General features: G+C 44.3%; 1 protein-coding gene across 2 annotated transcripts in view; it reads left to right on the top strand.

Moving 5' to 3' along the window:
• Positions 1-21,951, top strand: part of CORO2A (coronin 2A) — a 58,224-nt gene extending 36,273 nt beyond the window's left edge. For both annotated transcript variants that reach the window (XM_032674898.1, XM_032674899.1), the window contains exons 3-12: positions 4,624-4,740; positions 8,917-9,066; positions 9,610-9,789; positions 10,471-10,587; positions 12,808-12,912; positions 13,261-13,357; positions 15,296-15,408; positions 16,485-16,575; positions 16,855-17,126; positions 18,887-21,951. In XM_032674898.1, the coding sequence (XP_032530789.1) occupies positions 4,624-4,740; positions 8,917-9,066; positions 9,610-9,789; positions 10,471-10,587; positions 12,808-12,912; positions 13,261-13,357; positions 15,296-15,408; positions 16,485-16,575; positions 16,855-17,126; positions 18,887-19,018 (1,374 nt within the window). In that variant the 3' untranslated portion in view covers positions 19,019-21,951. The remainder of the gene's footprint in view (positions 1-4,623; positions 4,741-8,916; positions 9,067-9,609; positions 9,790-10,470; positions 10,588-12,807; positions 12,913-13,260; positions 13,358-15,295; positions 15,409-16,484; positions 16,576-16,854; positions 17,127-18,886) is intronic.
• The last annotated feature ends 5,572 nt before the right edge of the window (positions 21,952-27,523 follow it).

The raw sequence follows: 27,523 nt of genomic DNA, 5'->3' as shown, positions 1-27,523 counted from the left end.
TTCCTGGGATGTGTGTACTTACATGTCTTTCATTGCTGCTTGCAGATTTTTGACACCTTGCTGCATTTCGTAACTCATTTGCCTTTCTTGTATAATCAGCAGGAACTATGCTGTTTAGATGTTTGTGTCCTGGGAGAAACAGCACATTAAAAAGTTTTTAGTGGATGCAGAGAGCAAAACCAGAAAGGTGCTTTAGTGGCACGGCTTCAGCTGTGACCAAAGGAGAATATGCTATGTTTTGCTTTACCTTCTTTGTAAAAGAATGGAGACACAGTTATCAGGCAATGAAGCTCTTAAGCTTCAAGCATTGATGCTGTAAAAACTTCCCTTTCAGAAACAAATCCCAGCTTTGTGAGTTTTTATGACTTAGGATCTGCTGAGAGGGAGAAGTTGGCCATCTGATGTTTATTGCTTCAGAATAATTAAGCATGCACTAACGTGGATTAGTTTCAATATGAGATTATGATCTCCCTGGAATCAGGACAGAACAGATGAAAGGCAAAAGTTCAGCCTTTAATTAAAAGTTAATTGATGGTGTTATTGCAATGCCACTTTTTCAATATATATTTGCTAAGGATGAAAGTGAACTGGCTATGCTTGAAGAACCTAGCACAGTTCCTGGCCCTTCTGGACTTTGTTTATTCATTCCTTCAATGCTGGTGCTATTCAGAGATGTCCTAGAATTAACCACTACCCTGTTTTTCTTGACTGAGTCACTTCTGCCCCCTTGACCATGGTCTATTGAGGCTGAGGAACTTGTCTTTATCACAGAAATGCATCTATAAGCAGACAGCTGTTGACTGTGGGATGTGGGGTGGGACCAAGCCCTCAAAGTGTTGGCAAAGGTGCTTGCACTGCTTACTATTAATTCTTCTGTCTTCTCACCTCTTCTCAGCTTGGCTAGTCTTCAGTAGTAATTCTTCCTTTCTTGCCCCTGCTCGAATACTACACTCAGATCTGAAATATTGGATGCAGGAATCAAAGGCATGGTAGAACTGAAAGATACAGAAAAGGATAATTAAAGTATGTCAGTGAAAATGTGAAGGTGCTTTCATGTGAGGAAAGACTTTGTAGGTTAGGCCTCAATTAGTCTGGGAAGAAAGGCAAATGAGGGAGGTATATAAAACTGTGAAGAGATTGGGGAAGTTTAAGGAGTGATTCTTCTTGATTTGTTTGGTGAAGGGGATTCTGGAGACCAGGGAGCAGACCGTTAGCAGCAAACATAAATGCTGCTGCAGTTCAGATGTGGAGCTCAATGTTGTGGATGCTGATGAGCCTGGAAGAATTAAGGGGTTCAAAACAGAGTTATGGAAAGGAGTCAGTCCCTTGAGGTTGATGTTTGGTGATGGGTCAGGGAAATGATGTGCTTCATGGAGCCATATTCTAAAACCTGTTCCTGACCCATGTTGGAGAGGAAAGCATCCTCAGCCGCTCACAGAAAAGGGCTCCCTGAACTGGGACCTGTGATACCAGTTACTTTTTTTGTATGATAAACTGGTGCCATCTGGTGCAAAGCAGCAGCTTTTAACTTGCGCTTCTCGTGAGGTTCTTTTTGTGAGTGCCACCTTCTGCGACGTGACCCATGCAGACTGCACCATGGGCATTTGACTTGGGCCCTTGGCTGCCAGGACACCAAAGCCAACCTGTTCTGGAGACACATGTCTGGGACAGTATTGACTGTGACTGCAGTTACTTTTGACTGGATTCACAGGAAACAGGCACATCCCAAGCACGCCATAGTGTGGAGGAAAATCCCAAGAGCCAGGACATCACACATTTAGTCAAAGCAGGAAATGGTAGCCAGGACAGGGAAGGCTGCACTTTCTGGGGAGGTTGAACAACCTGTTTAGGGAGCTGCTCTTATCCTTGCAAGGCTTTTTTTATTTCATTCTGCATGTGCTGCTACTGGAGGGGCTGCCTGCCTAAGGATGTGCTTGAATGAAGGCTCGGCTTTGCTCTGTTTAACTGTGCCTTCTTGTTTGTTTGTTGTGCTGCTCTCCTGCTGAGTCATGGATTCCAAGCTCTCTCATCTCTCCTTGAATAAATACCACTTCTTTCCTTCTGCACCATTCTTCCTTTCTGAGAGCTTGGAGGTGAGGTTGGGTTGGGAACAGCAGAGCTTATGTAGAGAATGAGTTCTTTGCTGGAGATACCGTCCTTTCAGGAGGCCTTTGCATTCCATGGGAAGATAAATTAATTGCATATTTGCCATCACTTTGAAAATGGCCTGTTGCAGGATGTGTCAGGTATGTCCTGGTGAATATGTTCCACTGAAGCCAGCGGGGTGGAATGGCAGCACATCTCCCCAGGGAGGGAAGCGGCTGTGGCCACAGGTGCCCAGAACAAACTGAGTGACTGTAAATCTTGTAAGTCTGAGGAGGCACAAGCTCAGTGACTGTAACTGGGATATGAGATGCTTTCCCACAGTGTGGCCTGGGTGTAGATTGGTGTCTGACACAGATGAGCTGGGGAGATGCATGCAGAATATGCCGAAGCAGGATCTTGACTCAGAGGGGAATTTTGTGGCCTTTCTTTGAAAGATGAAGGTCTGCCTTTTTCCTTCTCACTAGCTTAATGGTTGCACATTTTCCCAACACTGCTACCCCACTCCATATCACTCCCTCAAAGTTCTGTTAGGTTTTTTTAGACTTCCCTCAGGGTAGGCCTGCATTCTGTTTAAGAACATCTGCACCCTGGCCTGGACAAGAAGACACCACGCAGGCACAGCGACCTTCAAACCCAGGACTGGATGTGCTGTGATGAAGAGGAGGATGAGGAAGAGGGGCTCCCAGAGCCCCCTGCCTCGATTTCCAGAGGGGCTTGCCGGGGGGAGGTGCTAGGAGGTAGATAAATCTGGGATTGGATGGGTTAACACTTTAAATTGTAGAATGGGAGAAGTGTCAGTATGTATTCCTGTGGGCCTCAGGCCTGAAATTAAAGGACCTACCCTCTTTATCTTATCTTATACACTAAGCTGGCTCGGGAGTCCTGTTTTTCTGTGGTCTCTTAAGGCAACAAACTTGGTTGAGGCTGCATCTGTCTCTTCCTTTGCAGCATAAAGCAGTAAGAGAGCCTTGCAGGATGAGTCAGGCAGAATGGGCTTAGGGCAGCCTGGGAGTCTCCCGAACGGAGTGGGGAGCAGACAGGGAGCCAGCTTTGGGAGGGGTCAGAGTTCTCTTAAAGATCAAGGGATCCCCGTGGATCTGGCTGTCCAGCCCTATTAGTTGTCAGCTTGAAACCAAGCTCTGAAGCCTACAAAAGGGCACTGTGGGTGGGGGAACACTGCTTATTAAAGGCCTTTTATCTCTCTTCTGCCTTCCCAAATCTCTCTGCATTGTGGCTGTTCTAAAAGAGAATTGTTTTAGACTGTAGTCTAAAAAAGCAGTCTTTTACATTTCAAAGCCCTCTGGATGTTCAGTTTAAAGCAGGTTAGTCCCAGTTTATGCAACAAACTTTCCAGTGAAGCCAGAATAGTTACACATCATGTCCTGTTCTGTATTCAAAATTGCAAACCCCCCAAATTTTCAAAAGCTGGGAAAATTACATCTTATCCACAGCCTGGTTAGGGCCAGCAGTGATTCCACTCTGCTGTGCACTCCTAAGGCTCACCTCTGGAGAGATGTAGAGAATACATCAACAGAAGTGTCTGCCTTCTAGGAGACCACACATTTGCAATCATTTTGGTTTATGATTCTTCCAGGTGGGAAACAGTAAGCAGGTGAGCATCACCAGCTTGCCATCATGTCTCTCTGCTTAGATGACTGACTTTTGCTTGTGAACAGATGCCTGAGATGCAAGGTGGGTCATGGAGCTCCCCACCCTTCTTCTGCTCCTGACAGGGAGAAACAAGGGGTGCTTGAATGTTAATAAAATCCCTGCACCTCTCCTAGCATATAAGTATTCAGTCTTGACTTTCTAGCAGAGACCGTTCCTGCAGTGTGGGTTTATCCAGCGCAACACAGCCCCCATGTGGCACAAGGCCCTCAATACTCCTTAGTGCACTTAGCAGGATTTTTACCAGCGCAGATCCACCTGAACATGGTGTTGTTTTTTTTTTTTGAGAGTCCAAAATTCTGATTTGTTCTGGTGAATGACTGGATTTGAACACCAGCAGAGAGAAATAGATAGCTTGTTGAAAGAAAAAGCTCCATTTGAAATTTCTGTCACAAATACGAGGCTAAAAATCAATCCTAAAAATTTTTTTCCTGCTCATAAGAAATGTCTTCTGAAGGAGATTCTGATGTCGTTTGTCTCCCCCTCACAAGATCTTTAGAAAAATGTCAAAGGTTCAACCTATTCATAGATGTTTCTCCTCCAAGGTTTTATTTTGGTGTCTGAACCTAATAGTATTTTCTAATGTGCGTGTATGCATGCATAGAGATTTCTTGACAGCAGCAGGTACTTAGGAAGGCCTGAGCACTCTTTTCTTTCTTTATTGTGGTATCATCAAGGCTTGACTAGCAGGGACAGAAAAAATGATTCTCAACAGACAAAGAGCACTCAGGGTATTTGGAGCATAACAAGCAGAAACAAGTTTCTTGCTGGAGCTGCCTTGGATCTTCCTCGAAAATGTCTGGTAATTCCACGGCTCACCTCAGGTTTGATTATATTTTTTTCTTCCAGACAGGCAAGCTTGACCCACATTATCCCAAAGTATGTGGGCACAAAGGAAATGTTCTGGACATCAAATGGAACCCATTCAATGACTTTGTAATAGCTTCATGTTCAGAAGATAGCACAGTAAGTTTAAAGCCTTCTTCTCTGCATTACTACCTGGCTAATGTGCTTCTTAGGGGAAGAAGTTAAAAACAAACCAAAAGGTCCATGGATGAGATGTGAAAGCATATGTATAGTTATTTAAGAAATCAGGTAAGAGTAAGATTCCTTTTTTCTCTTGAGTTCAGAGCTGTGTGATCCCTTCCAAATAATACATCAAATCAGTGTAATAAGGAAGATCTTTTGTGGGGGCTTGTTTTTATGTGTTTGCATAAGAAAAACAGAATATGAATTTAAAATGGAATGACTATTCAAGTTTCATTGCAATGAAACTCTGTCTTTACTTTGGAATAAAAGCTGTTCCATAATCTGGAACACCTATTTCAGATTAATTCCCTGCAGAAAAAATTGAGTTTATTCCTGCACTCAGTTATTCTGTAAAATCATGCTTTTGCTGAAGTTAGTATGACTAAGATGCAGTCATACACAGGAATAGAAATATTCAATTTGTGTTTGTAAGGGGCAGTTTAGCCCATATCTACGCACTGAAAGGTCACTTTCAAGAGGTCTTGTCAGAAGTGTGATGTTGACTTCTATGATAGTGAGGACATCTGCCTAACTACTGTGCATTTTTCCAGAGATCCCATATGTGTTTTCTCCCACTGGATATGTTCACACTTTGTCACACAGCATCAGGGAGATTTCTCCTGCCATTTCCTCAAACCCTGGCTTGGTTCACATCCTCTGCCATCTTAGTTCTGACAAAAAGTCACTCTTGAATCTGGGCTTTTTGTATTGTCTTTTCTGTTTTGTGACTTGCCTTTGCTTGTTTGGATACTTTGGTGTTTTTTGAAGGCTTCTTCAGTTTCTGGACTAATAGCAAAGATTTTATTTTGTCTTACAGACTGTATGCCAGCTTTTCCTGCTGTCTCAGGCAGCATGGCACATCATGGCTTACTTCTGGAAGCAAAGCACCACCTTGGCCTCTCTTTTGAGCCTCATATGAGGAATGAACACAAGCCTCAAAACATCCTGATGCAGTTACAGAATCACAGAATCACAGAACCATTTGTGTTGAAAGGGAGGTTGGGTGGTCTCTACCCCCACCTCCTGCACAGGTCTGTGAAGCTGAGTCTTGAAAATCTCCAAGGATGGAGATTTCACCACCTCTCTAGGCAACTGCTCCCATGGGGAATCTTTTTTCCTTATATGCAGTGTAGTTAATGACTGTTGTATCCTGTCCTCCTACCCTGCACTTCAAGACAGGACCAGGCTCTATTTTCTCAGTAGTCTTGTTGAGTATTGAAGGCTTGTATTAGTTTGCCCTGAAGCTGCCTCTTCTCTGGGCTGAATAAGCCCATCTCCCTCAGCTTCTCCTCACAGAGCAAGTGCTGCAGACTCCTGAGCATCCTGGTGGCCTCCACTGGACTCACAAGTTTATCAGCATCCTTCTTACACTGGGAGGTGCAAAACTGGATGCAATATCCCAACCATTCTTTAATAATTGCTGACTAAAGGGGAAAATCACTTCCCTTGATCTTGTGGCTATATTTCTGTTTTTCCAGACCAGGATGTTGCCAGCTTTCATCCCTGATGTGGCATACTGCTGAGTCATACTTATTCTATCGCCCACTGGGACCCAGGGTCTGTGCAGAAGACTGCTCTGTGACAGCTTTCCTTTCCAGTTTCCTACTGAAACTTAACACTGGATCATTCTTCAGACTAAAAAGTGAAAACACTGAGCTTGTCACTGGTCTCAGCACCAAAAGTTTTTCTAAGAAGTCTGTTTGTTTGTGACTGTACTCTGCTTTTTGTTATTACTCTCCCATCATGAGGAACCAGAAAGTGGTATCTTAGGAGTCCCCTGCACAGTGACACAGTGTAGAGATACCTCTTCCCTCCATGCTAAGAAGCGAGGACGTTGGGCTGTGTTTCTTAGTGTGAGTGTCTTTCCTGTTACCTGGTAACTCGACCTGTGGAAGTCACTTAGTCCAGGCCCGGCTCAAAGAAGGCCAGTTAAATTGGGATGCTCCAAGCCTTGTTCAGATGAGTTGAGAAGATTTCTAAGGCTACAGATCCCATATCTTCACTAGGCCCTTCTTCCAGCTGTTGAGTACCCTTCGGGGAAAAGTAGGATGCATCTGATCTCGAGCGATTGCCATATTGCCATATGGACATTAGAGCCAAAGCCTTCCTTGCAATCTGTTGTTAAAGGCCTGGTGCTCTCTTCCATCTCTGAACATTAGCATAAGCCACTGTTCTGGCTTATGTGCAAGGATGCATCTAATTGCTTACTGGGCTGGGTCTGCCTCAAATGTTTGAGGAAGGCCACAAGCTTCTGCAAAGATGATGGATTTCCCTATGCCCACATTCCTCAGAGGTTTCTTGACCATTAACCAGCCTTTCTGGAGCTTGCCTTGGTGGTATTACAGCTGTCTTTTGTGGTGCATGGCTGGAGCATGTAGAGTGGTACTTTTGGGCATGGGAGGGAATGGATAGTCTCCATGAACACCGAGTGCCCTTTTCAGTCTGCACTGCTGCAGGCTTAGGGCTGAGGCCAATGCAAATGGCCAGGGGCTGAGAGTTTGAGCTCATCCTCTTACCCCTTCTGTTCTTTTTGGCAAATCATCAGGCATGTATGAATTCAGCTTGATGAAGGTCTTCTGCCCTCTGTTTAGAGGGGCAACTCTGTGCCTTTTACTTTACTTTATCAGGTTTTCTTCAAGATGTAGAAGGGCAGACAGCTTGTGGATTGTTCATGCTTAGTCTGCAGGCCTGGGTCCAAGACCTGCTTCTTCTGCACGCTAAAGAACTGGCAATTTCTGCCACTTGATGCATCCTGAGATTCCAGCCAGAGGCTTTTCTCTGCTTTTATCACCTGCCATTTCATTGTATGAGGAGTGAATGGTTCATTCTAGGCATTTCTTCTCAGCATGAACACAACCTATTTTTCTCTTTCCTACTTTCTCAGCCCCATTCCTTTAAGTGCTAACTGTTGAAGCTGTAAAGTGTGATGTTTTCTCTAGCTGCTGTGGAAGTTCATGTGGAGACTACTGGACCCTACAGTCCTGAGGTTTCTGATGGGCCTGATTCTTCAGTGGAATAAACACTGTTGAGAAGAGTGCTTATGATGTTTCCCAGCAGGTCCCAGAATTTGTGCCTCTCCTTATTTGAGAGGAGTAATCCTCATCAGCTGAACAGTGGGAGACTTGGCAGGTGTGGCTAATTTCCATGAACTATGCTTTAAAGAGTATTTCCCTTTTGTTTCAGGCCAGAAAAATTATGACAAGCATAGACATTTTCGTTGAACAAAAGGATCTATTAACATACTAAATATTGGTATTTCTAGAGTTCGTGTGAGACTCATTTTACCTGCATAGGTTCAGCTGCTGTTGCAGGTTTCCTCTATCATCTTCCTCCACCACAGGAGAACAGATCATTTTTGTCTTTTTGTAGGATCTTTCTAGAAGATCACAGAGCTGTAGGTAGACCTGTTATGAGACAACACACTCCCAGTGTTGAGTGACTACAGCATGGTGTTGCCCAGCCTCTCTGCTCAGGGCACCTGTCTTGTGGCCACCTGGTGGTGTTGTGTTCTGTGTACTTTGATAAATGCCTGTGTCATTTGCAAAGCATTCAGCAATGGCACATTTTTCTGTGGGACAAACATGACTATAGCTGTCATCTGACCAGAGGAGTTCTCAGTTCTTTTACCACATTGCGCTGAATGGATCCTCAGGACCAGGATGAAGAGGAACTAGAGACCAAGAGGGGATTGAGCTTGAAACAATCACTGCTATAATATCATAGAATCATAGAATTATAATATCTTTTGGGACTCAGATTTGCTTGCTCCTGCTCAAAGTTAGGAGGCCAGGTCTGCAACACCTGCAGTTTACTTCTTCCCCTTAGGAATAACTTTTTCATAATTGTGCTGACAGCTTGGCCAGGTCTAAGGGTTGGATTGCTAAGTTTAAAAAAAACCTGGTAGGACTGCTGGCTAAAGATAGAAGGTAAAGAGGAGTCTTCAGGTTCACAGAAAAGTAAAGATACAAATTTAAAGGACTGGCATTCAATAAAGCCAGGACCATTCCTATTCACTACAATAGTAACAATAATACCAAGGAAATAATAGTTATTGGTAAGTTCCAACAGCTCTTTACTCAGGAATCTCACAAACACCCATCCTGTGCCATTCAGGTTAAAATATGGGACATCCCCAACCAGTTGTTAAAAAGAAACATTACCAGTCCGAAGAAAGAACTTCTTGGGCATGCTGGAAGAGTGATCCTCATTGAATGGCACCCCACAGCTGATAACATCCTCTTCAGCTCTGGCTATGACTACAAGGTGGGTCTGTGCTTTGTGGAGCTCTCCTCCTGAGACACCCTGTTTGGCAGAGTGTTTTGAACTTTGCTTTAATTTCAAGCTGTAAGATGATACCAAAGAGTTCAGAAGCTTTCTTTATGGGGAAATTCCATGGCGACCCCAAAGGGAAACGGGCATTGCTACAAGTTCAAAAGAACTTGCTAACTTTCTTCTCATGAATTTCAGTCTACTGTGCCTTTCTTATTTACTGAATTGAATACAGTATGCAATGCCATGCACTTTTGTTTGGATTTATTGTTGTGCTAGTGCAAATATCTGCATAATGTTGGCTGTTTTTGTGTAAAAAATGTGGTTGCAAAGGAAATTAAAATCTTGGACATTAGGAGCCAACACTGATATATTGCTGTAAGTATCAGGAATTATTTTAAGTGATGGAGAACAATCACTTATGGTGGTAAGACCTATACATGTGGACAAAAAAAGAGGAAGAAGTGAATAGAGTGCAAAAAAATTATAGTGGGTCAGACAGCAAAAGGCTGATTTTTTTTTGTTCCTTTGCTCCAGATAATGATCTGGAACCTGGATGTCAAGGAGGATGTCATCTCAAAGCCAGTGAAGATCCTTGAGGCTCACGCGGATGTGGTCCTCTCCATGTCATTCAACACAGACGGCAGTCTCCTTGCCACAGCCTGCAGGGACAGAAAGATACGTGTAATAGACCCTCGTGCAGGAGCAGTCCTACAAGTAAGTTGGATTCAGAGGTTTGTGGTCCAGCTGATCTCATCTCTTGGAGTGTTTCCTCTCCTGGGTAGATTCATTGCCATAAAAGGTGATGCGTCCGTGCCCTGCATTGCCCAAGGCGATGGTGCTATTGCCTTCTACTTTCCATGGAACGCTCAACTGTCATTGTTGAAAACAGGGCTTTTGCGTCTTGCTACGATGTTCCTTGCTCCCTGAAACCCTTCTTAAAGTGCTACTTTCACAGCTACTTCGTGCAGTCCTATGTGAGACACCTTGGGAGAGCTTGCACAGACAGGTGGACAAATGTACACATGTGTACATGTGCCAGCCTTGTTCTTGTTCTTGTTACCTGGACTTTGTATCTGTTGGTAAGGGGAAACTGACTGCATTTTGTAGCTATTTGCACAGATTTGTGTACACAGGAAGTTCTGCCTACAACTAATAGGGTCTGCCCTCTTGCAAATATGTCAATCATTAGTTAGGAGAGGTTGATTGAGCTTTTGGGAATGGTCCTGAAGTGTTTAGGCCAGCTTTCTCAGATCCCCGTGGAGTCCTGCTCACCATACTTCAACCAGGCTGAGCAGATCTTTCAGATGTAAATGAATGAGGGTTGTCATGTAACATGAAATGTAGCTATGCAACAGGTGCTGTTTTACTCATGCAGTGTCCTTTCTCTTCCTATAGGAAGCCAGCTACAAGTCTCACAGAGTCAATAAAGTGTTGTTTCTTGGAAACATGAAAAAGCTGTTCTCTACTGGAACATCTCGGTGGAATAATAGGCAAATTGCTTTATGGGATCAAGTGAGTATGGGACCAACAATCTTAACCACATCAGCTTTGGTTTTCTCTCTTTTACTGTCACTTTAACTTTTCCACCTGCCAAATACACAAAAATTGAACCATAACAGGAATTCAGAAGTGATCTGTCAAATTCCTAATGGGAGATAGGTCTTACTGCTGTGAGAGTTAACTGAGTTTCTAAAGAAACTTTAAGCGTAGAAATCCTCCAGAACAGAGAGTATGCTGTGCCCATGTCCTGGTTTTGGCTGGGATAGAGTTAATTTTCTTCTTAGTTGTTGGTACAATGCTGTATTTGGATTTAATGCTGATAGCACACTGATGTTTTGGGTGTTGCTAAGTAGTGCTTACCCTAAGTCAAAGACTTTTCAGTGTCTGATGCTCTGCCAGTGTGTAGGTGCACAAGAAACCAGAAGGAAGGATAGCCAGGACAGCTGATCTGAACTGGCCATAGGAATATTCTATACCATAGAATGTCATGCTCAAGGTGGGGAGTTGGCCAGGAGCCATGGATTGCTACTCAGGGACTGGTTGGGCTTTGGTCAGTGAGTGGTGAGTGGTTGCATTGTGCATCACTTATTTTTCGTGGGTTTAATTCCTCTCTCTCCCCTTTCTTTTCATTACAATTATTGTTATTGTTTTATATTTTGCTTTTTTCAATTATTGAACTGTTCTTATCTCAACATCGGTTTACCTTTTTCTGATTCTCTTCCTCATCCCACCAAGGGGAAGTGAACAAGAAGCTGTGTGGTACTTAGACTTAAATTGGGGTTGAACCACAACAGCCCACTAAAGAAAGGAATCATTGAAAAGACCTGTGGGTGGTTCCTGTAGCTCTGACTTAAAGTGGCTCTTAGTGGTCTTACTGGCAAACTGGTCCTGATATTGGAAATAGAAATGAGCTCTAGAGACAGCCTACTCAGATGAAGCCCTCAGTGGAGAAAAATATCTGGGGTGGTTTTGATTTCTCATGGTTCCTGAAGGTAGAATATTGAGGTAGCACTTAAATGATCACTTCCAAGACATGATCTCCTATGACAGTGGCTGCTAGGCTAATTAAACCCTTCTCTCCTATACCCCCTCATATTCAGTGAAAGGTTTTTACTTTGCCAGCATCTCACGTTGTCTCTCTGCATCAACCACCATGCAGCACAATCATGTAGTGCTGTCACTCTTTGTACCAGGAAAAGCTGGAGGACCAGGCCTATGATTTGCTGTTTGGCTATGTTTGGGCATAGCTTCTTTGCCATATGTGAGAGGTAAAGCACTGTACTGCTGTCTGAAGGCTTTCCACAATACTGAGCAGTGCTGTGACTCATCATGGGTTTCAGTGCCTTCTGCTGGAGGAGCTGGCCACACTTAGTTTAAGAACATAGTGGGAAGGTATGTGCAGCCTCCTTAGGAACAGGCATTGGCACAGGACCTGCCCAGAAGGCATCTTTCTGAGGTCCACATCCGCCCATGTCATCATTACATCTAAACAGAAGCTCTGGATTTCTGGAGCCTGCAGCTTGGCAATTCTGCAGCACATGATATGTTTAACCCAATGCTAAATACATATTTATGTGAGACTTAGGACACGGTAGCCATGGGACATCAAAGTCTTTTCCATTGGTCCTCTCAAAATTGCTCCCTTCAGCAGTGCAGGGATGGCTTTGTACAAGACATGCCAGCCTTGTGTAGGCAGTGGTGTGCTATGTCCTACGTGGCTTAGCTGCCAAAGGGCAGCAGGAGCTTTTGACCTTGCAAATGGCACCTTCCCACTGTGCAGTGTGGAGACTGCTTGCTGATGTAGACTGCTCTTGTGGGGGGTGGTGCACAACTGTGGAGGTATTGCCTTGACTAGTGGCTTTGGAAGAATATAAGTAAAATACAGTGTGCCATGCAGATGTTCCCTGAAAGCTTCTTTATCTCCCTGGGTCTGGTGGCCCACATGGAGGCAGACAATGTTTTTTATTGTACATACCCTGAAGTGTCATCAGGTGCCTGAGACGTTTTAGTGGTAGGAACTGATGTCCTGCACTCAGTCAAGGCCTGGGACAGAGCACCCATTTCCTACCCACAGAGCTTTGAAGAAGTCTATGCATTGCCCTCTGCTCAGGGCCGTGGCTGGGGATCATTACAGAGCTGGCTCACGTGCTGCTGGGGCTCAGGTGAGGTGTCCCTGACTTGAGGTGACTGACAGGTGATTGCAGCTGACCCTTTTTCCTGTGTCCTGCCCAGAATGACCTTTCTGTGCCTTTACTGGAGGAGGATCTGGATGGCTCCTCGGGACTCCTGTTTCCCGTCTATGACTCTGACACACACATGCTTTATGTGGTGGGAAAGGTAAGTGCTTTCTATGTCAGCAAATGCTGGCCTGTTTGATTCTGCTCTCAGCCTGCGTTACATCAGGCTGAAGTCAAAGATGCTCCTGAAGCATCTTAGCCTAAGGACATGGGCAGATGGAAAGGGGCCGCAGGGTGCTGCGCATCAGGCCATGTGTACCGCATTTACTGGTGTATCACGCTTATTGTAGTTAAGCACACTGCAGAGTCCTAACCTTCCCATGTAGGAAATTGAGGGTAAACATTTGGTTCACTGTTGATCCTGCACGGCTTCTCAGGCCAGGCATACTTGTCAGACCCTCATGCTGAACAGCACAGTCCAGCTGATGTTGATTTTCTTTCCCTTTAGGGTGATGGAAATATACGGTACTATGAGATAAGCCCTGAGAAACCATACCTGAACTACTTGATGGAATATCGTTCTCACTTACCACAGAAGGGAATTGGTGAGTGGCAGCATGCCTAATGTTAGAAGAAGATTGTGACTTTTTTGTTTTAGAGGCTCTCAGAGTCTAGGATTATCCAAAATATCATTTAGAAAAGAAAATGGGTCAGATTCCTCCACCCAGGTTTACAGGTGCACAACATTCAGCTTGGCCCAGCTCATGTATATATGGCAGGTGGTGTTACAGGGTCAGAGCTCGGAGGGGTCCCTTCTGACCAGCAGAGCGTGGGCTGGGCAGCATTACCAGTCACCGTTGCAGCCCCTCTCACATACCTGGTCAAGGTGGAAGGGAGGATAGTCTGGATTTAAAGCTGGAGAATGCTCCTTGCCATTTGTGAATCTGCTCCAGATTTTTGGCACTGAACTATACTTACATTATTCCCACTCCGTGATTTCTCTGGTAATAGGTGTTTCACATCTTAAGGCCATCACTCTTTATTGTTTTCCTATCTTCTTCTTTACTGACATTTCCTGTTTAGAAATAGACCTGCTGTGATTAGGTCACCTGTCTTCCATTGCAGACCCTTGCATACTACTAATTCATGCTACATAGTCTGCTTTCAGTCCTCAGCCCTTTCTGGAACCTTCTTGGATCTACCCTTTAAGTCATATTCTTCTGTAAACTGACATATTTCTAGGATCATTTACCACCCCTCCACACCATCTTGGACGCTCCTGGTCTTACAGAACATTGGTACAGATATTTGGCAGGACTGGGTTTTGTGCCTGCAGGTCTCCTTCAAAAAAAAAAAAAAATCGAAAGGAATAAATTGTTTAAAACTTAACTGGAAGGATCTCCCGTTATTCAGTTTTTATAATCCTTCCAGATTTTTTGTTGTCATAGTCATAGTCTCTTTAAAAATTATTCCATGAAAAGGAAGTGTACAAGTGTTTTTAAAAGGCCTGAATGAATCACGTCTACTGCCCTAACCTGCTTTGTTCTGCTGATCAAATATACTGCTCAGGCTATTGCACAAAATTTCTTTCTCAATATTAGCAAAACAAAATACTGTGTAGAGAAGTGGAGTTTAGATTTGCATTTAGGTGAATGCATAATGTAAAGAGGAACAGTCCTTTACATAGAGTCTACTGTTTAATGAAGCCACAGAATATTCTGAGTTGGAAGGGACCCACAAGGATCACTGAGTTCAACTTATAAGTGAATGGCCTCTATGGGGATCAAACTCTCAACCCTGGCATTATTATCACTGTGCTCTAACCAACTGAGCCTACTTCAGTTACCCAACCTTAGTTGGGTAGTAGTAGAAAATTAAGCTTAGGTAGAACACCATGAAGCAAGGTCTACAAACATAGGGAATCACTTTTGCTAAGGGAATTGACATGTTAATGGAATTGACAGTATAGGCTTTGGACTGGGCAAGCTTGTGGGAGAGAAATCTGCTGAGGTTATCAGGTACTTAGAGACTTTGTGTGCCTTAGCCAGTCCCTCAAACACAAATGGTGCTGTCTGACAGCATAGATGTTCACGCCTTTCCCATACTCTGTTCTGTTTTGGGACAGTTTTGGGGGAGGATACTGAGCTGGAAGGGATTTCAGCCTGATCCATATAGCTAATCTTGTGGTGTTTAGGTGTCCTGAAATCCCTTCTTCGTCATCCTGATACTCAAATCCTGTGTCATCACCTGCCAGTTCTACTCAGTTATGTTCAATTTGGAGCTCATTAGAATGAATAAGGAACAGGAGGCTTAGCGTGAAAATCACACACCCTGTATGTAACTCCATGCTCTGACAGAAAAAAAAAGTATTTAGTCTTGTAATTTATGCCACTGAGCCAGTTTTGGATGCAGATTTCAGACCGTGCTGATGTGGAACTGATGCTATGACTCCTTTAATTATTTGGTGACCCTTTTCCCATGGCAGATGACATTAACTTTCCTAGGGAGATTTATATCCCATTTATTTCATGCTCTTCCACCAGGAATGATGCCAAAGAGAGGCCTTGATGTGTCATCTTGTGAGATTTTCCGTTTCTACAAACTGATTCCAACTAAAGGCCTGATTGAGCCCATCTCCATGATTGTGCCTCGACGGGTAAGTCAACCTCAGATCATGTTCCTATCTGGGGCAAATGTCAGTGGAAAAATGAGGGCAGTGCCTCCTCTCTGTGACTCTTTTGGGAGCATGAGAGTAGGTAGAACAAGGGATTTTCTCCCTCCTGGCACGAGGGACATAGCTGGCCAGTTTCTAGGGCAGCCCTGCCAACAAACCCTGTCTGGGTAACTCAAGAGTTAGGTCTCTGTTTAACGTCTGACTTTCTAAGATGTGCTGCCAGGTCTACTAGCTGGCTGTAAACTTCCTCAGTGTCATCTGTTTGACAGAATGACAAAAGAGAGAGAAGGGCTGGCGTTTATGTTGAGTGACATAAAAATCTCCTTGTGGAAGGAAGAAGAATTACCCTGGGAAAATGGGAATGATGGATTCCCAGGTCTCTACCCAGTGGGTAAAATTGTGTTACAGACAATTGTTCTGCAGCATGTAGGGCATGACCCATTGCACTGAGAGTGATGTAGAAGTAAGTCTCAGAGCTGGTGTCATTAAGAGAAGGAAACAGACCATGAATCAGTAGCTAGCCAAGGCAGCTTCCATGTGACTGTGTGAGCAAAAGTACGGGGGAAATGTCAGCACTGTGCCTTCTACTTTCAGAAAGTAGAATATGAGAAGAAAGTTCCTTGAATTCAGAGGCAGCAGAGCTAGTGCTTACTGCAACTACCAATCAGGCGTGTTCCTCCAACATTATCTCCTTGGCCATTTTTTGTCAGCTGATGATCAGCTGATGATTTGTGACTTGTGTCCATCCTTTGTACTCACTGATTCATGCTCAGGAACACTGATTTTATGGGAGTTGAGTTAGCATTTGTCAACCTCCCCCAGACTGTTGTATGGACATGCAAAGACCTTATCATCAGGAATTAAATTAGGCCTTCAGATGCAATTCTTCTGAGAGAGGCTCAGGGCAGGTGAGAAGATTTTATATCCATGCTGGTGAGTACTCATGACACTCCCTTTGCTGAAGTGGAATAAACTTATTTCTTCAGCACAATCCAGTATAGCCCCTTTAAATTAAAACCTCACTGATGTAGTTACTCTGGACTTTTGTTTGTTTGCAGTCGGAATCATACCAGGAAGACATCTACCCCTTGACTGCAGCAGCCCAGCCAGCACTGACAGCACAACAGTGGCTGAATGGAGTTAACAAAGGTCAGCACATGGAGAGCTCCCCAGCCCTTCAGCTCCCCAGGGCTTGGGTAAGCTGCTGCCAGCTCTCTGGCCTGTTAACTGCCAGAGAAAGAGGAAAGGAGAAAAAGGAGAAACATAACAAATATGACTGTGAGCTAAAATAACTTGGTGACCGTGAACTCTGGAAGCCATTCCAGTCAAGTTCATGTTTATCCCTACAAGTTGTTTGAATGAATTGCTTAGAGCTGATTTCTGAGTGTGCTTTGTGAGTGCTAACTTGTCACCTGCCTCCCTCCTTAGGGCCTCTCTTGGTATCCTTGAGACCAGGCTCTGGAGCTGTGAATTCCGTACCACAGTGTCTTGAGCCAGAGCCACTCATGAAAACTACTGATCTGAGCCAGCAGCAGGGTCAGGGAGAAAGGATGCCACTGGAGGACAAGCAGAAGCCAAGAGAGATCGAAGATGGCAGGAAACAGCTGAAAGTGGAGGAGAAATCGCCAAAAAATGAGCAAATGTGCCTCTCCAATTGCTTTGACATATTTGAGTGTCCACCACCAAAAACTGAAAATGAGGTGTGAATGTGTGGGGTGAAGGACTGGGGCTGTGGGGGAAGCTCAAAGCCAGCTGCCAAAAGGATGCTATTCACAAGGTGGCAATTTGGGGAGGGTTTATTTTGCAGACCTGGGTCAGTGTAAGCTCTTTCTGCTTTGCGAGGGCAGAAGCTCCTCATGCCCTGGCTGCCACACAGGAAGCAGAAATACAGCCCAGCAGCACCCCAGATAAGGGAATCTGGAAAGGAGGGAGCAGCCACTATTCCTGCTTTCTCACAGAATCACAGAATATCAAGATTTGGAAGGGAGTTCTGGCCCCATGCAGGACCATCCCCAAGAGTCACACCACGTGCCTGAGAGCATTGACCAAACGCTTCTTGAACTCTGTCAGGTTTGGTGCTGTGACCACTTCCCTGGGGAGCCTGTTCCAGCACCCAACCACCCTCTGGGTGAAGGACCTTTTGCTAATATCCAACCTAAACCTCCCCTGACACAACTTCAGGCCATTCCCCTCGGGTGCTGTCACTGGTCGCCACAGAGAATAGAGCAGTGTCTGTCCCTCCTCTTCCCCTCAGGAGGAAGTTTGTAACTGCAATGAAGTCTCCCCTCAGTCTTCTCTTCTCCAGGCTGAACAGACCAAGTGACCTCAGCCGTTCTTGGGCATTCTTGTGGCACAGACCTGCCTGGTGGCTGTCTGGGGACAAGAAGGTGTTTGTGATCTTTGGTGCCTGGAGAAGGGACTTCATGCAGTGTAACCCTTCTATGAGAGTTGCACTCAGTGAGCCTGGTGAGGCAGCATGTATCACTGTGGAAGGACTGTCTGTACCCCTGGAGCATCCATATAGTCTTAACTGCCTAACTGTTGTGGACCCTGACATGGCTAAGAGGCTGATTCTGCTCCTGCCTCAGCAGCTCACTGCTGGGGGACAACCCGACAGTGCAATGCCACTGAGGCTGGCTGCTTATTGCAGCCTGCACCTGGGAAAGACTGCAGAAAATATCCTGGCAGCTCCATGATCAATCTTCAGTCATGGCCAACCACCTCCCTGTATAGTAACCAAAGCTGGCACAATGGTAGATCTCTGTGGTGATTTTCCAGCCTCTCATCATTGGCAGTTCAGGGACATTTTCAAGTACATGCAGTGTATTTGCTTTCAGCAACCCTGGAAGGATTTTCATCCCCTAGCTCTGCTCAGGTGCCCTTTTCATCTCTTCAAGATTTTAGCTTCTGCAGCTTTATAGGGCAGGAATTTCCACATCTGAATTTCCCTGTGGTGTGAAAAAGGATATTTTTCTACATATTTCTGAGCTGGCACTCTGAGGTTACAGAAGCCCTTGCAGAACTGGGTGCTCTGCTGCATGCATAGTGAAAGGCTATGCTAGTCCCAACTGGAGAGGACAGAGCATGATCAGAAAAAAAAGAAGAAAAGTAGAAGAACTTGCCCAAGGTCAGAGAAGGAGATATAGCGGACTCTGGAATTTAGACTCCAGATCCTTTCTGTAGGCTCTCTTTGAGTGATCAGTGGTATGAAGGCTGTTTTTTCCTGACTTTTTCCATTAAATTAAGGAGATGTAGCATTACTAAATGATGCTGAGAAACACCTGCTGTTTTAACCCGACCTAGTGGACAACAGGAGCATTGCTATGTTCAGCCTGTTAGTTGAAGGCCTCCTCTTTAGATGCTGTTTGTCTTAGATGTCATGTGACAGGATTGGTGGCATTGTCAGGCTAAGTCTGTGTTTTCTTAGTGTAAAGGAAGTAAAATGTGTCTTTTCTTACAGCTTTTACAGATGTTTTACCGACAACAGGAAGAAATCCGTAGACTACGTGAGTTGATAATCCAGAGAGATGTCCAAATTAAACAGCTGGAGCTGGAGATCAGAAACCTCTGCACAGACACAGGCAGTAACTGAAAGTGCTGGCCTGCAGCTCTTTGCACCCCTGGCAACTGGAGGAGATTCCAGTTGCTGCCAATAACTCCTCCTAGTTTTTTTACTGGGAGAAAAATTGATGCTTCAGGCAGCATGGACTTCCCTGGCTTGTGGTGGTCACATTTCCCTAATCATCACCAGACAGTTATTGATGGATTTACTGCACTTCTTCAGGCTCCCCTTGCTTGCCCGCTCACTGATGTCAGAAGCTCATGTGTTAATGCTAATGAGAGACTTTGGAAAATCTTGCTCTTCCAGTCCTGGAGAAGCTACATGTTAAGCTCTAGGAGCAACGTGTTTTGCTGCCATTCCACAGGAGTATGGGAGACTGAAGGCAGCTGCCAGTTCTCCCATGCTGGGATGCAGCAGTGTGGCTCCTGTGGCTGCTCTCCTCTTGCCCTGGGAGGCCACTCTCCAGCCGAGCTTCACGGCAGGTCTAGCTCCAAAGTGATCCTCAGGCACCCCTCTCACCTCATGGCTTGGCCCTGCACCAGGTGGCTAGGCAAAGCCGTGGCTGCCCTGACCTTGTGCTAGGGATAGTCCTGCTCTGAGTGGGAGGCTACGCTGGGAGTGCCAAGGGCCAGCACTTTTTGTCATAGGTAAAGGAGAGTTGGTGTTGGAGGTCCCACTTTGAAGGGTGGTTGTGGGCTAGTTCTTTCCAGAGAAAGAACTCTGTGTCCTGTGGTCAGTGGCCTTCTTTTCCTCCTTCTGCCAAAGACTAGCTGCAGTCAATTGGGGGTCATCATATAAATGAGGACAACATTTAAAGCTGCACGGTGTTGACAGCAGTGGGGGAATTTGCCAAGAGGGTTTAAAAGGATGAGGGGGGAGTTGGACCCCCAACCCACTGCCGACCTTTCAGCAATGGTGCTAGACGTGTTGTGTCAACCACAGGAAGATCACGGGGCCGTGGCTAGTCATGAAAAGCCCTCTGTGGTTTCTGGAGTATTGCTTGTCCATGTGACTGCAGCCGCTGCCTCCTCAGCTCCCAGGTGCCAGCACCTTGTCCCATCCTTGCAGCCATCTACAGCAGCAGGGTCCCTCTTGCCAGCTGTGTTGTGCAGTGCCCTGCATCCTCCCAGGCTGCTCTGGCTCCCCAAGGCCTGCAGCCACACTGACCTGTGCCCTTCAGCACCAGCTCTCTAGCTCTCTGCTAGACCTTATGGAGGTGTCTTAAACCCAAGCAGAGCAAGTAACCGCTGTTTAACCTGTTAACTGTGCACCTCTGTTGTGGCACATAGAAATGAATACTATGCCTTGCTAGTTCCCTGAGGCCTACTGACTACCCAAAATCTAAAAAAAAAAAATAAAAAAAAAAATTAACCCCCCCTCCATTTTCAGAAATACCCACAAACAGGGCTCCTTATCAAGGGGACTAAAGGCTGTGCACTGCCTGTGCTCATGTGAGATGCCCCCCTGGTTATCCCCGAAAGGCATAGCCAGCAAGATCTCATGGCACTAATTGCTCTTATATAGAAATCACATGAAGACTTTTCCCTTTTGCTCTGCTGCAAACTCTTCACCCAGTTTTCAAAAATATTTTACTCATTTCTAAATAGCAACAATAGATGTGGGTGCTAAAAAATTACAAATATTGTTGTTTCTGCAGCATTAAGAAGAGGAGGTTGTTGTTCATATTCTTCAGGAAGAGTCCTTTAGCATCAGTCACTTATTTAACTTTACTCTTTTTATAAAAAATAATATATTAATAACAAAGTTGCTGAAACAAACTTCAGCTCATTTCAGATCATCTAGAATGGATTTCCCTGTGTCCTGGGAACACTCTGCAATATACAGTTACATGCAAAAGCAGCTTACCCCAGATACAGAGCTTTAATCTAAACATATGAATCTTACACCAAAAGTGATCAGGCTCTCTTACCAAAGAGAAGAATTATGTTAAGAAATCAAAAAGCTCACAGTTTTTCAGCTATGTAGAACAGTCCTAACAGCTTCAAACTTCAAAGCCATTTTCACAGAAGGTAGCACAAGAGATATGACGCTGCTTTTCAAGAAATCATTATCAGAAAGGAGAGCACTCAACACAGCCTCAATAGTCCAGGGGATATGACACATCCTTTCACCATGTGTGTTTTATTTGCTGCATTTTTTTTGCTTGTTTTTTTCATACAGAATAAATTATTTAAATTATTTCTATGTTAAAGTAAATTTTACAGGGGATTTTTACATCCTCTTGAGAACTGTTTCTTTGTTATTCCATGACTGACTAGCATAGAGAATGGTGGGCCACTATGGTTCTTATCTTAGGGTTGTGTTGATTTCAGCATTTCTGGAAAAGAAGTTGCTTTCTTTAGGCTTTGCTGGAAACATTTGATAAGGTGAGACTATTTAATCAAAACTTCTTTTTCAGACAGTATGCCTGTAAAAGCGTGGACTGTCAAATGTATTTCAATTTGGAGATTAAATGCAACCGTAAATCTTTCACATGGAAAAAAAATGGAGGAAATGGAGTTATGGGTTAATGATCTGTGCCTAAATAGTCTTAAGTGATCATTTTAACAGTTTCTAAAACTTGTGACAGCTTTGTAAAAAAACTGTAAAACATGGGGATAAAAACCAAATTTGTGCAATGAAAAACAAATATAACTGAATAATAAATATATTTAGAGCTTTACTTTTTGATACATGCAAGGTTGTCGTTTTATTATTGTGTTGTTGAAGTGATTGAAACTTAGGCTGAATCAAGGTCAGAAAGGAGTACCTACTGTCTCTTTTGCTTGAATCAAGCAATAATGTAAGTGGCCTTACGTTAGTAGGCAGGTTGTACACAGTGTTATGCACATGGCCCTGTATTTTTATATCTTTCCTGTCTGCCCTTGATGGTACAAATGGGTGGCCATTTCAAACTGTTCTGTGCTAAACTGCTTTGTATGTTGTTTTGAGTAAACTCAGCCCTCCTGGAGATGCATTCTGTGTGGTGAGGTGTTTCCTGCTGTCCTGCAGTCCAGGTGCTTCTCTTGTGCAATACAGTCTGACCAGGCTCTTTTAGATTTTCCACATGAGGAGGGTATAATGTGTTAATACCAAATTTACTTATTTGAAGACATGTGGTGTTAGACAGAATTTTAATTCAGCAGAGTAAAGCAGCATTGACAATACAAGCGCAATACAGCAGCTGCAACCTCCAGCTGGATCACAATACAAATGGAATTCCCATTACTGGTCTCTCTCACCGTCGTGATGCTGAGTATCTCCAATCACCAGGAAGAAATACATGGGCAGAAACCAGCTCAAGCCCATAGCTCTCTCTTCAAAGTCCAGTTTCTTGTTTTTGTTTTGTTATGATTCCCGTGGTGAGAATCTGAATAACCGTCGCCTGTGTTGTGGGTGGGAGTGGAAAGTTTAGACAAAATCTATTAGAAATCCCTGCTGTTGAGTCATGAGGTGCAGAAAGGACTCCCTTGCTTTCTAAACCCCTTCTCAGAGAGGAGCCTAGGTGCAGCTAAATCCAATCCCAGCCTCGGATTACATCAACGGTTTCAGTTTAAGGAGTTATGGAGGTATGACTGAACAACTCCTGTCCTGCAGGTTTTAATGATTGGCAAAATGAGAATATTTATATAAAATTAATAATCTATTTTATACAAATGATTAGGCAAAAGATCTTAATCAGAATTATTTACTACACAATATAAAAGCTGAAACTACTAGTGGTATAGTACAAGATAGGATAGGATAGTGCACTATACTGAAGCAATTATTGAAACATATTGAAGCTAGGAAAAAGGAATAATTATTAAGTAGAGATTTGATGTAACTCACCCATATCAATGCTCATGGGGAGATCTCTTTCTCTCAACATTGAGGAGTAACCTTGGGGGGTGTCCCCAGCCCGAGGGAGCAATCTCCACACATACACCCCAAGAAGGCTTATGTCAGAAGAACCTAACTGTATGAGATGGGACTGGACTTTTATAGTATAAAGAAATTGACTGCTAGTAACGGATCTACAAGCCAGCAGACTGGCTTATCTGTCACATCCTCTTTTAATAGCAGGGTGTGTATTCGAAGTCTGGTGAACCAAGATGGTCTTAGCATACTTTAACAACAAGACAGCACCCTGGCTCCAGCAGCTGATAGCTTGCATTGTATTGGATTTTAGGTGTTATCAGGGGTAGGCTCTCCTGCCACAGCCTGTGCCCATGTCCTCTGAGCTGTCTTCCTCTGTAGCAGTTTGTTGATCAGTCACAGCATTGGGCAAGGAAATGTTCACGACTGCATTCAAGATGTAAGTTTTTAATGTTTCTTGTAACATTAGGCCAGTGTTAGGAACAAAGAAAGGTGGAAATTGTTGGACAAAGACTGTGCTGAGAACTTTGTGCACCAGCCATATAATCGGGGTACTGTGACCTCCTGGCCTCCCTGCCTTGTAAGGGACCTTGTGCTGGGGAGGGTGGCTGGACAGGAACTCTGTCCCTCCTCAGGGGCCAACACAGGCTCACTGCTCTGAGTGAAGCCTAGAAAAAGGCAGCAGTGGACTGGTCAGTGTGGGAGGCAGAGGAAGAGCCTCAAGCACCTTGCCATCCTGGCCACTAAACCAAAAAAGAGAAAGGGAAACACAGCCCTGCAGTGTTAACTTGCTTGCTGCATCTAGAGCCATAACACATCACATCTTCACCCTCTACTCCAGGCCAGCTGCCCACTGCAAAATAAACTCTGCTCAGACCTAGACAATAGCTGTCATTCTCAATTTGTTTCTCATCCTCGGAGGCTGTACCCTTGGTGTGCTCAAGAGCTGTAAGCAGAAGAGAACATGGAGATGATGCTTCTTCATTTACCCTGCAGTGAGAAGCAGCGGGTCACCTTTGTTGGCCCTGAGCTGGGCAGCATCCATCCCTGGCACAGGGTGGCTGCAGGCTGCAGGGGGGCACTGAGGCAAAGTCTCAGTGTCAGAAATTGCCTCTTGGACATGCTGTAGCACCATTTCAGAGCAGGATCTCAGGACTTGTGCTGGGGTCACTGCAGTTTGTTCAAAACTTGCTTGTACTGGGCAGCCCAGAACTGAATCTGGTACTCCTCACATGTAGCCTCATCAGCAGCAAGGGGAGAGGAAGGACTAATTCCCCTGAGCTGCTGGCAACATGCTTTTAAATACAGCTCAGGGTACTGTTTGTTGCTTCAAGCCAGTGTTTCTGGCTCATGCTCAGCTTATTGTCCAGCAGGATCTCTCAGAAATTCTCTGAAAAGCTGCTTGCCAGCTGCGCCAGTCCCCAGCATGTACCAGTGCATGGAGCTACTCCTCCTCAAATGCAGGACTGTGCAGTTGCCCTTGCTGTGCTCCATCACATTCCTCCTTGCCAGTTCTGCATTTCTCCTGTTGAGAAGTGCAGCACAACTGTCTGCTGCACCTGCCACCTTTCCTACTTCTGTGCACTTTGTAAACTTGTTGAGTCTGCACTCTGTCCCATCCTGCAGGTCACTGAAGGAGAGGTTCAACAGGTTGGTTGTTCTGTAAACAGTTTTCGATTTTCTATTCAGAAATACAGGTTGACAACTCCTGAGCATGATTCTTTGTGGCTTTGGAAATGCTCTCCAGGTGGATTTTCTCCACCATCTTCCAAAGGATTGCATGAGGCTGGCCAGGTTCTTTCGTCTTCCTCCTTGCATAGTTTGAAGGTAAGGCTGAGAGTCAGTCATCTGCAAACTTTTCTAGTTGCCTCCACCTTTCAAAGACCATTGAGAGTGGCCTCAGAATGCTATCAGCCTTCATCTCCCTCAGCACACTTGGGTCTAACCCTTCTGGCTCCATGAACTTGTGTACATCAGTGATGTTGAAGAATTCCTTAACCTATTGTGGTCCTCCCTAATCTGGTATACAGCAGGTATCTACCTCAACAATATCCATTTTTGTCTGCCAGCTTTCACTCTCAGGTTCTTCTCTCAGCATGGCTACTGTGCTCATTGGAATCAGAAGTCTGCTATAAAAAGTGCCACCAGTGGTTCACCTGCAGTATCAGCTGTGAGTCCTCCTTGGGCACAATGGAGAAAAACAACACCTGCTTGCCCATGCTCTTAAACAGTGTCCCTGGAACCTGCTAGTCATACTTTATAATTGTCAGGTCACCCTGGCAGTGTCTTTGGTACATGTATGAAAAAGCAGCACTGTATAGGAGAGAGCCAGGTAAGCCTTGGCAGCCTCCTTAACGAAAACCTTTGGCAAGCAGCAAACTTCCAGAAATGATAAATCTGGTCAGCAGATATGGGGCTTCTGACACGTAGTGGACAGCAGTCTCCTCTATCACTTGTCACTTCCAGTGGTCTTGAGTGGCTCACATGCACCTGAGAGACCCCTTTCTGCTGGTCCTGGAAAGGCTGAAACCGAGGCTACACGGTTGGAGCTACCATGCTTAAAATCCTGCTCCTATGAGCTACTGTCAGCAAAGAAAGCTCTCCTGAATAAACTTTTTGTGCAGAACTAGAGGAAATTTCCAAGTTTAATTTTTCAGTGGCACAACATGGCAAACACCATGCTCTTTTCTAAGTTCTTTTCAAACCTCTATTTGCAAAAAAACGATGCACAGTAATCTGAATTCTTAAAATAAATGTATGCATAAGCGGAAATTGTTTCCTCTTCTGATTTTCCTTTCTCTTGTTTATGCATGTTTTTTCTTTAGCAGAAATTTGCACATCCAGTAACTTCTGATCCAACCATAAAGACCCCTCAGGATTCTGAGAGGAAAGGGCCTAACAGCTCAAGGAGTTATCCATGTTTTTCATCTTTCCCAGTGTTTAACCATCAGATAGGGGTGTGTGAGGGATATGTGAGGGGCATTAGAAGAGGATTGAACTAGTATAATTTTTATTTCCTGCAACAGAAGAGAGCTTGGGCCTTCTTCTGCTTTAAGTGTTCCTTCATATTCTTCCCTCTATATTAGAGTGAGTGGCTGGGCTTCTGACTACAAAGCTCTTATGCTTTATGTTGAATTTAGTGCATTATACTTTCACCATCTGGATTCACATGGATATGTTTGGTCAGATTTTTGCAAGGTCTGTGGGAAAATACCAGCAGTACCTTAGCTCAGCTTCAGGTCTATGTGTTTTACATGCCAAAGTCAAACCTTTTCACTAGTCCCATATCTCTGCAGGATGTGGTACACAGATGAACATGTGACCAAACTTGAGTAAGGAACAAAAAATGCTGGTGTGTAAACCTGTGGGATAGTCTGTAGGTAGAATCACCTACATGTGAAGGTAGGGTGTTTTGAATCAAACCTTACTTCCTTCTGATAGCCTTTACAGAACCCATTATCTTGTTTGACTTAATGCATCCTGGAAAGCTGAATTTCTATATCAGTTTCTGTGTACCTCCTTGTGATGCAAAATGTTCAGGTACATTTTAGCAGCAAGTCTAGCATGTGTACATAAGGCTGGAGAGTGCAGCCTGATGATTGTAGGAATCTTTTTTTGCCAGGGCCTGGGACGACAGATTCCTCTCTTCAGTTTTCACAAAGCTGATCCTACAGAATTTTTTAACGTGAATTTACCCGAGCCTTTAACAAAAAGTATGTTTAATACATCCATTGTGATTTGTGAGGCAGCTTCCTTGAGAATATTTAAGTGAAATTATGCTCAAGCACTATTTTCATGAACAAGGACACTGAACAAAGATGCTTTATCCCAGTTGGAAAAGTGATGGAAGTAGCAGCATTTACAGAGACCTGCAAAATAAGGAATACATTTTACTTTCTATTGCTGCTGAAACTGCTTCAAAATAGATTCAAAGGAGGGACGGTGAATGTACTGGTGTTCTAAAGGCTCGGTCACACTCTTACCTAGGGTGTGTTGCAAAGCAGAAATTTTGTCTGCTCACAAACCCGCAATTGCTTTTAGTGGTGGTGAAATTAGTAGTGTAAACCTTCTCAAGCTAAATACACATTGAAGGAAGTGGAAGTGAAGCACACTGAAAAAAGGATGGATGAGAATACTTGAAGAAGAGTGCTCTGAGAAGAGTGGTGAACAAGGACATAGCTGTATTCAGAATATTCTGAATTGGAAAGGATCCACAAGGATTATCAAGTCCAGCTCTTCAGTGACTGGCCCACACGGGGATTGAATTTGTGTTTTCAGGGCCACAGAAGTGAATCATAACAGTTCATACTGAGGTACTTCCAGCACTTTTGGCCCTGATCCTTGTGCCTAGAAGGATGTCATGATTCTTTAGGAAGCTCTGTGAGTCTCTGGAAGTGAGAAATATTGGCTAAAAAACCATAAAAATTGCAAAGCTGCTGTGAAAATCAGATGCAGTCAGTGGAAGTGACAGTAATAGAGAGTGAAGAAACCTGAATTTCAGTTCCACTCATGACTGGAAAGGAGCAAAATCACTGTGTCATGGTTCATCTTACAATGATGGAACAGGTGTCTGAGATCCTTTCATAGAAAGAACATATAAAGAAACACCTGACTCAAAACATGCCCTTCTCTCCCCATTGGAAGGCAAATGTAGTAGACATACTTGGCTATTCATTT

Source organism: Chiroxiphia lanceolata, chromosome Z (genome assembly GCF_009829145.1).
Source record: "Chiroxiphia lanceolata isolate bChiLan1 chromosome Z, bChiLan1.pri, whole genome shotgun sequence".
Taxonomy (NCBI): domain Eukaryota; kingdom Metazoa; phylum Chordata; class Aves; order Passeriformes; family Pipridae; genus Chiroxiphia; species Chiroxiphia lanceolata.
Note: the sequence above shows the minus strand (reverse complement) of the source record. Positions and strands in the feature narration are given on the sequence as shown.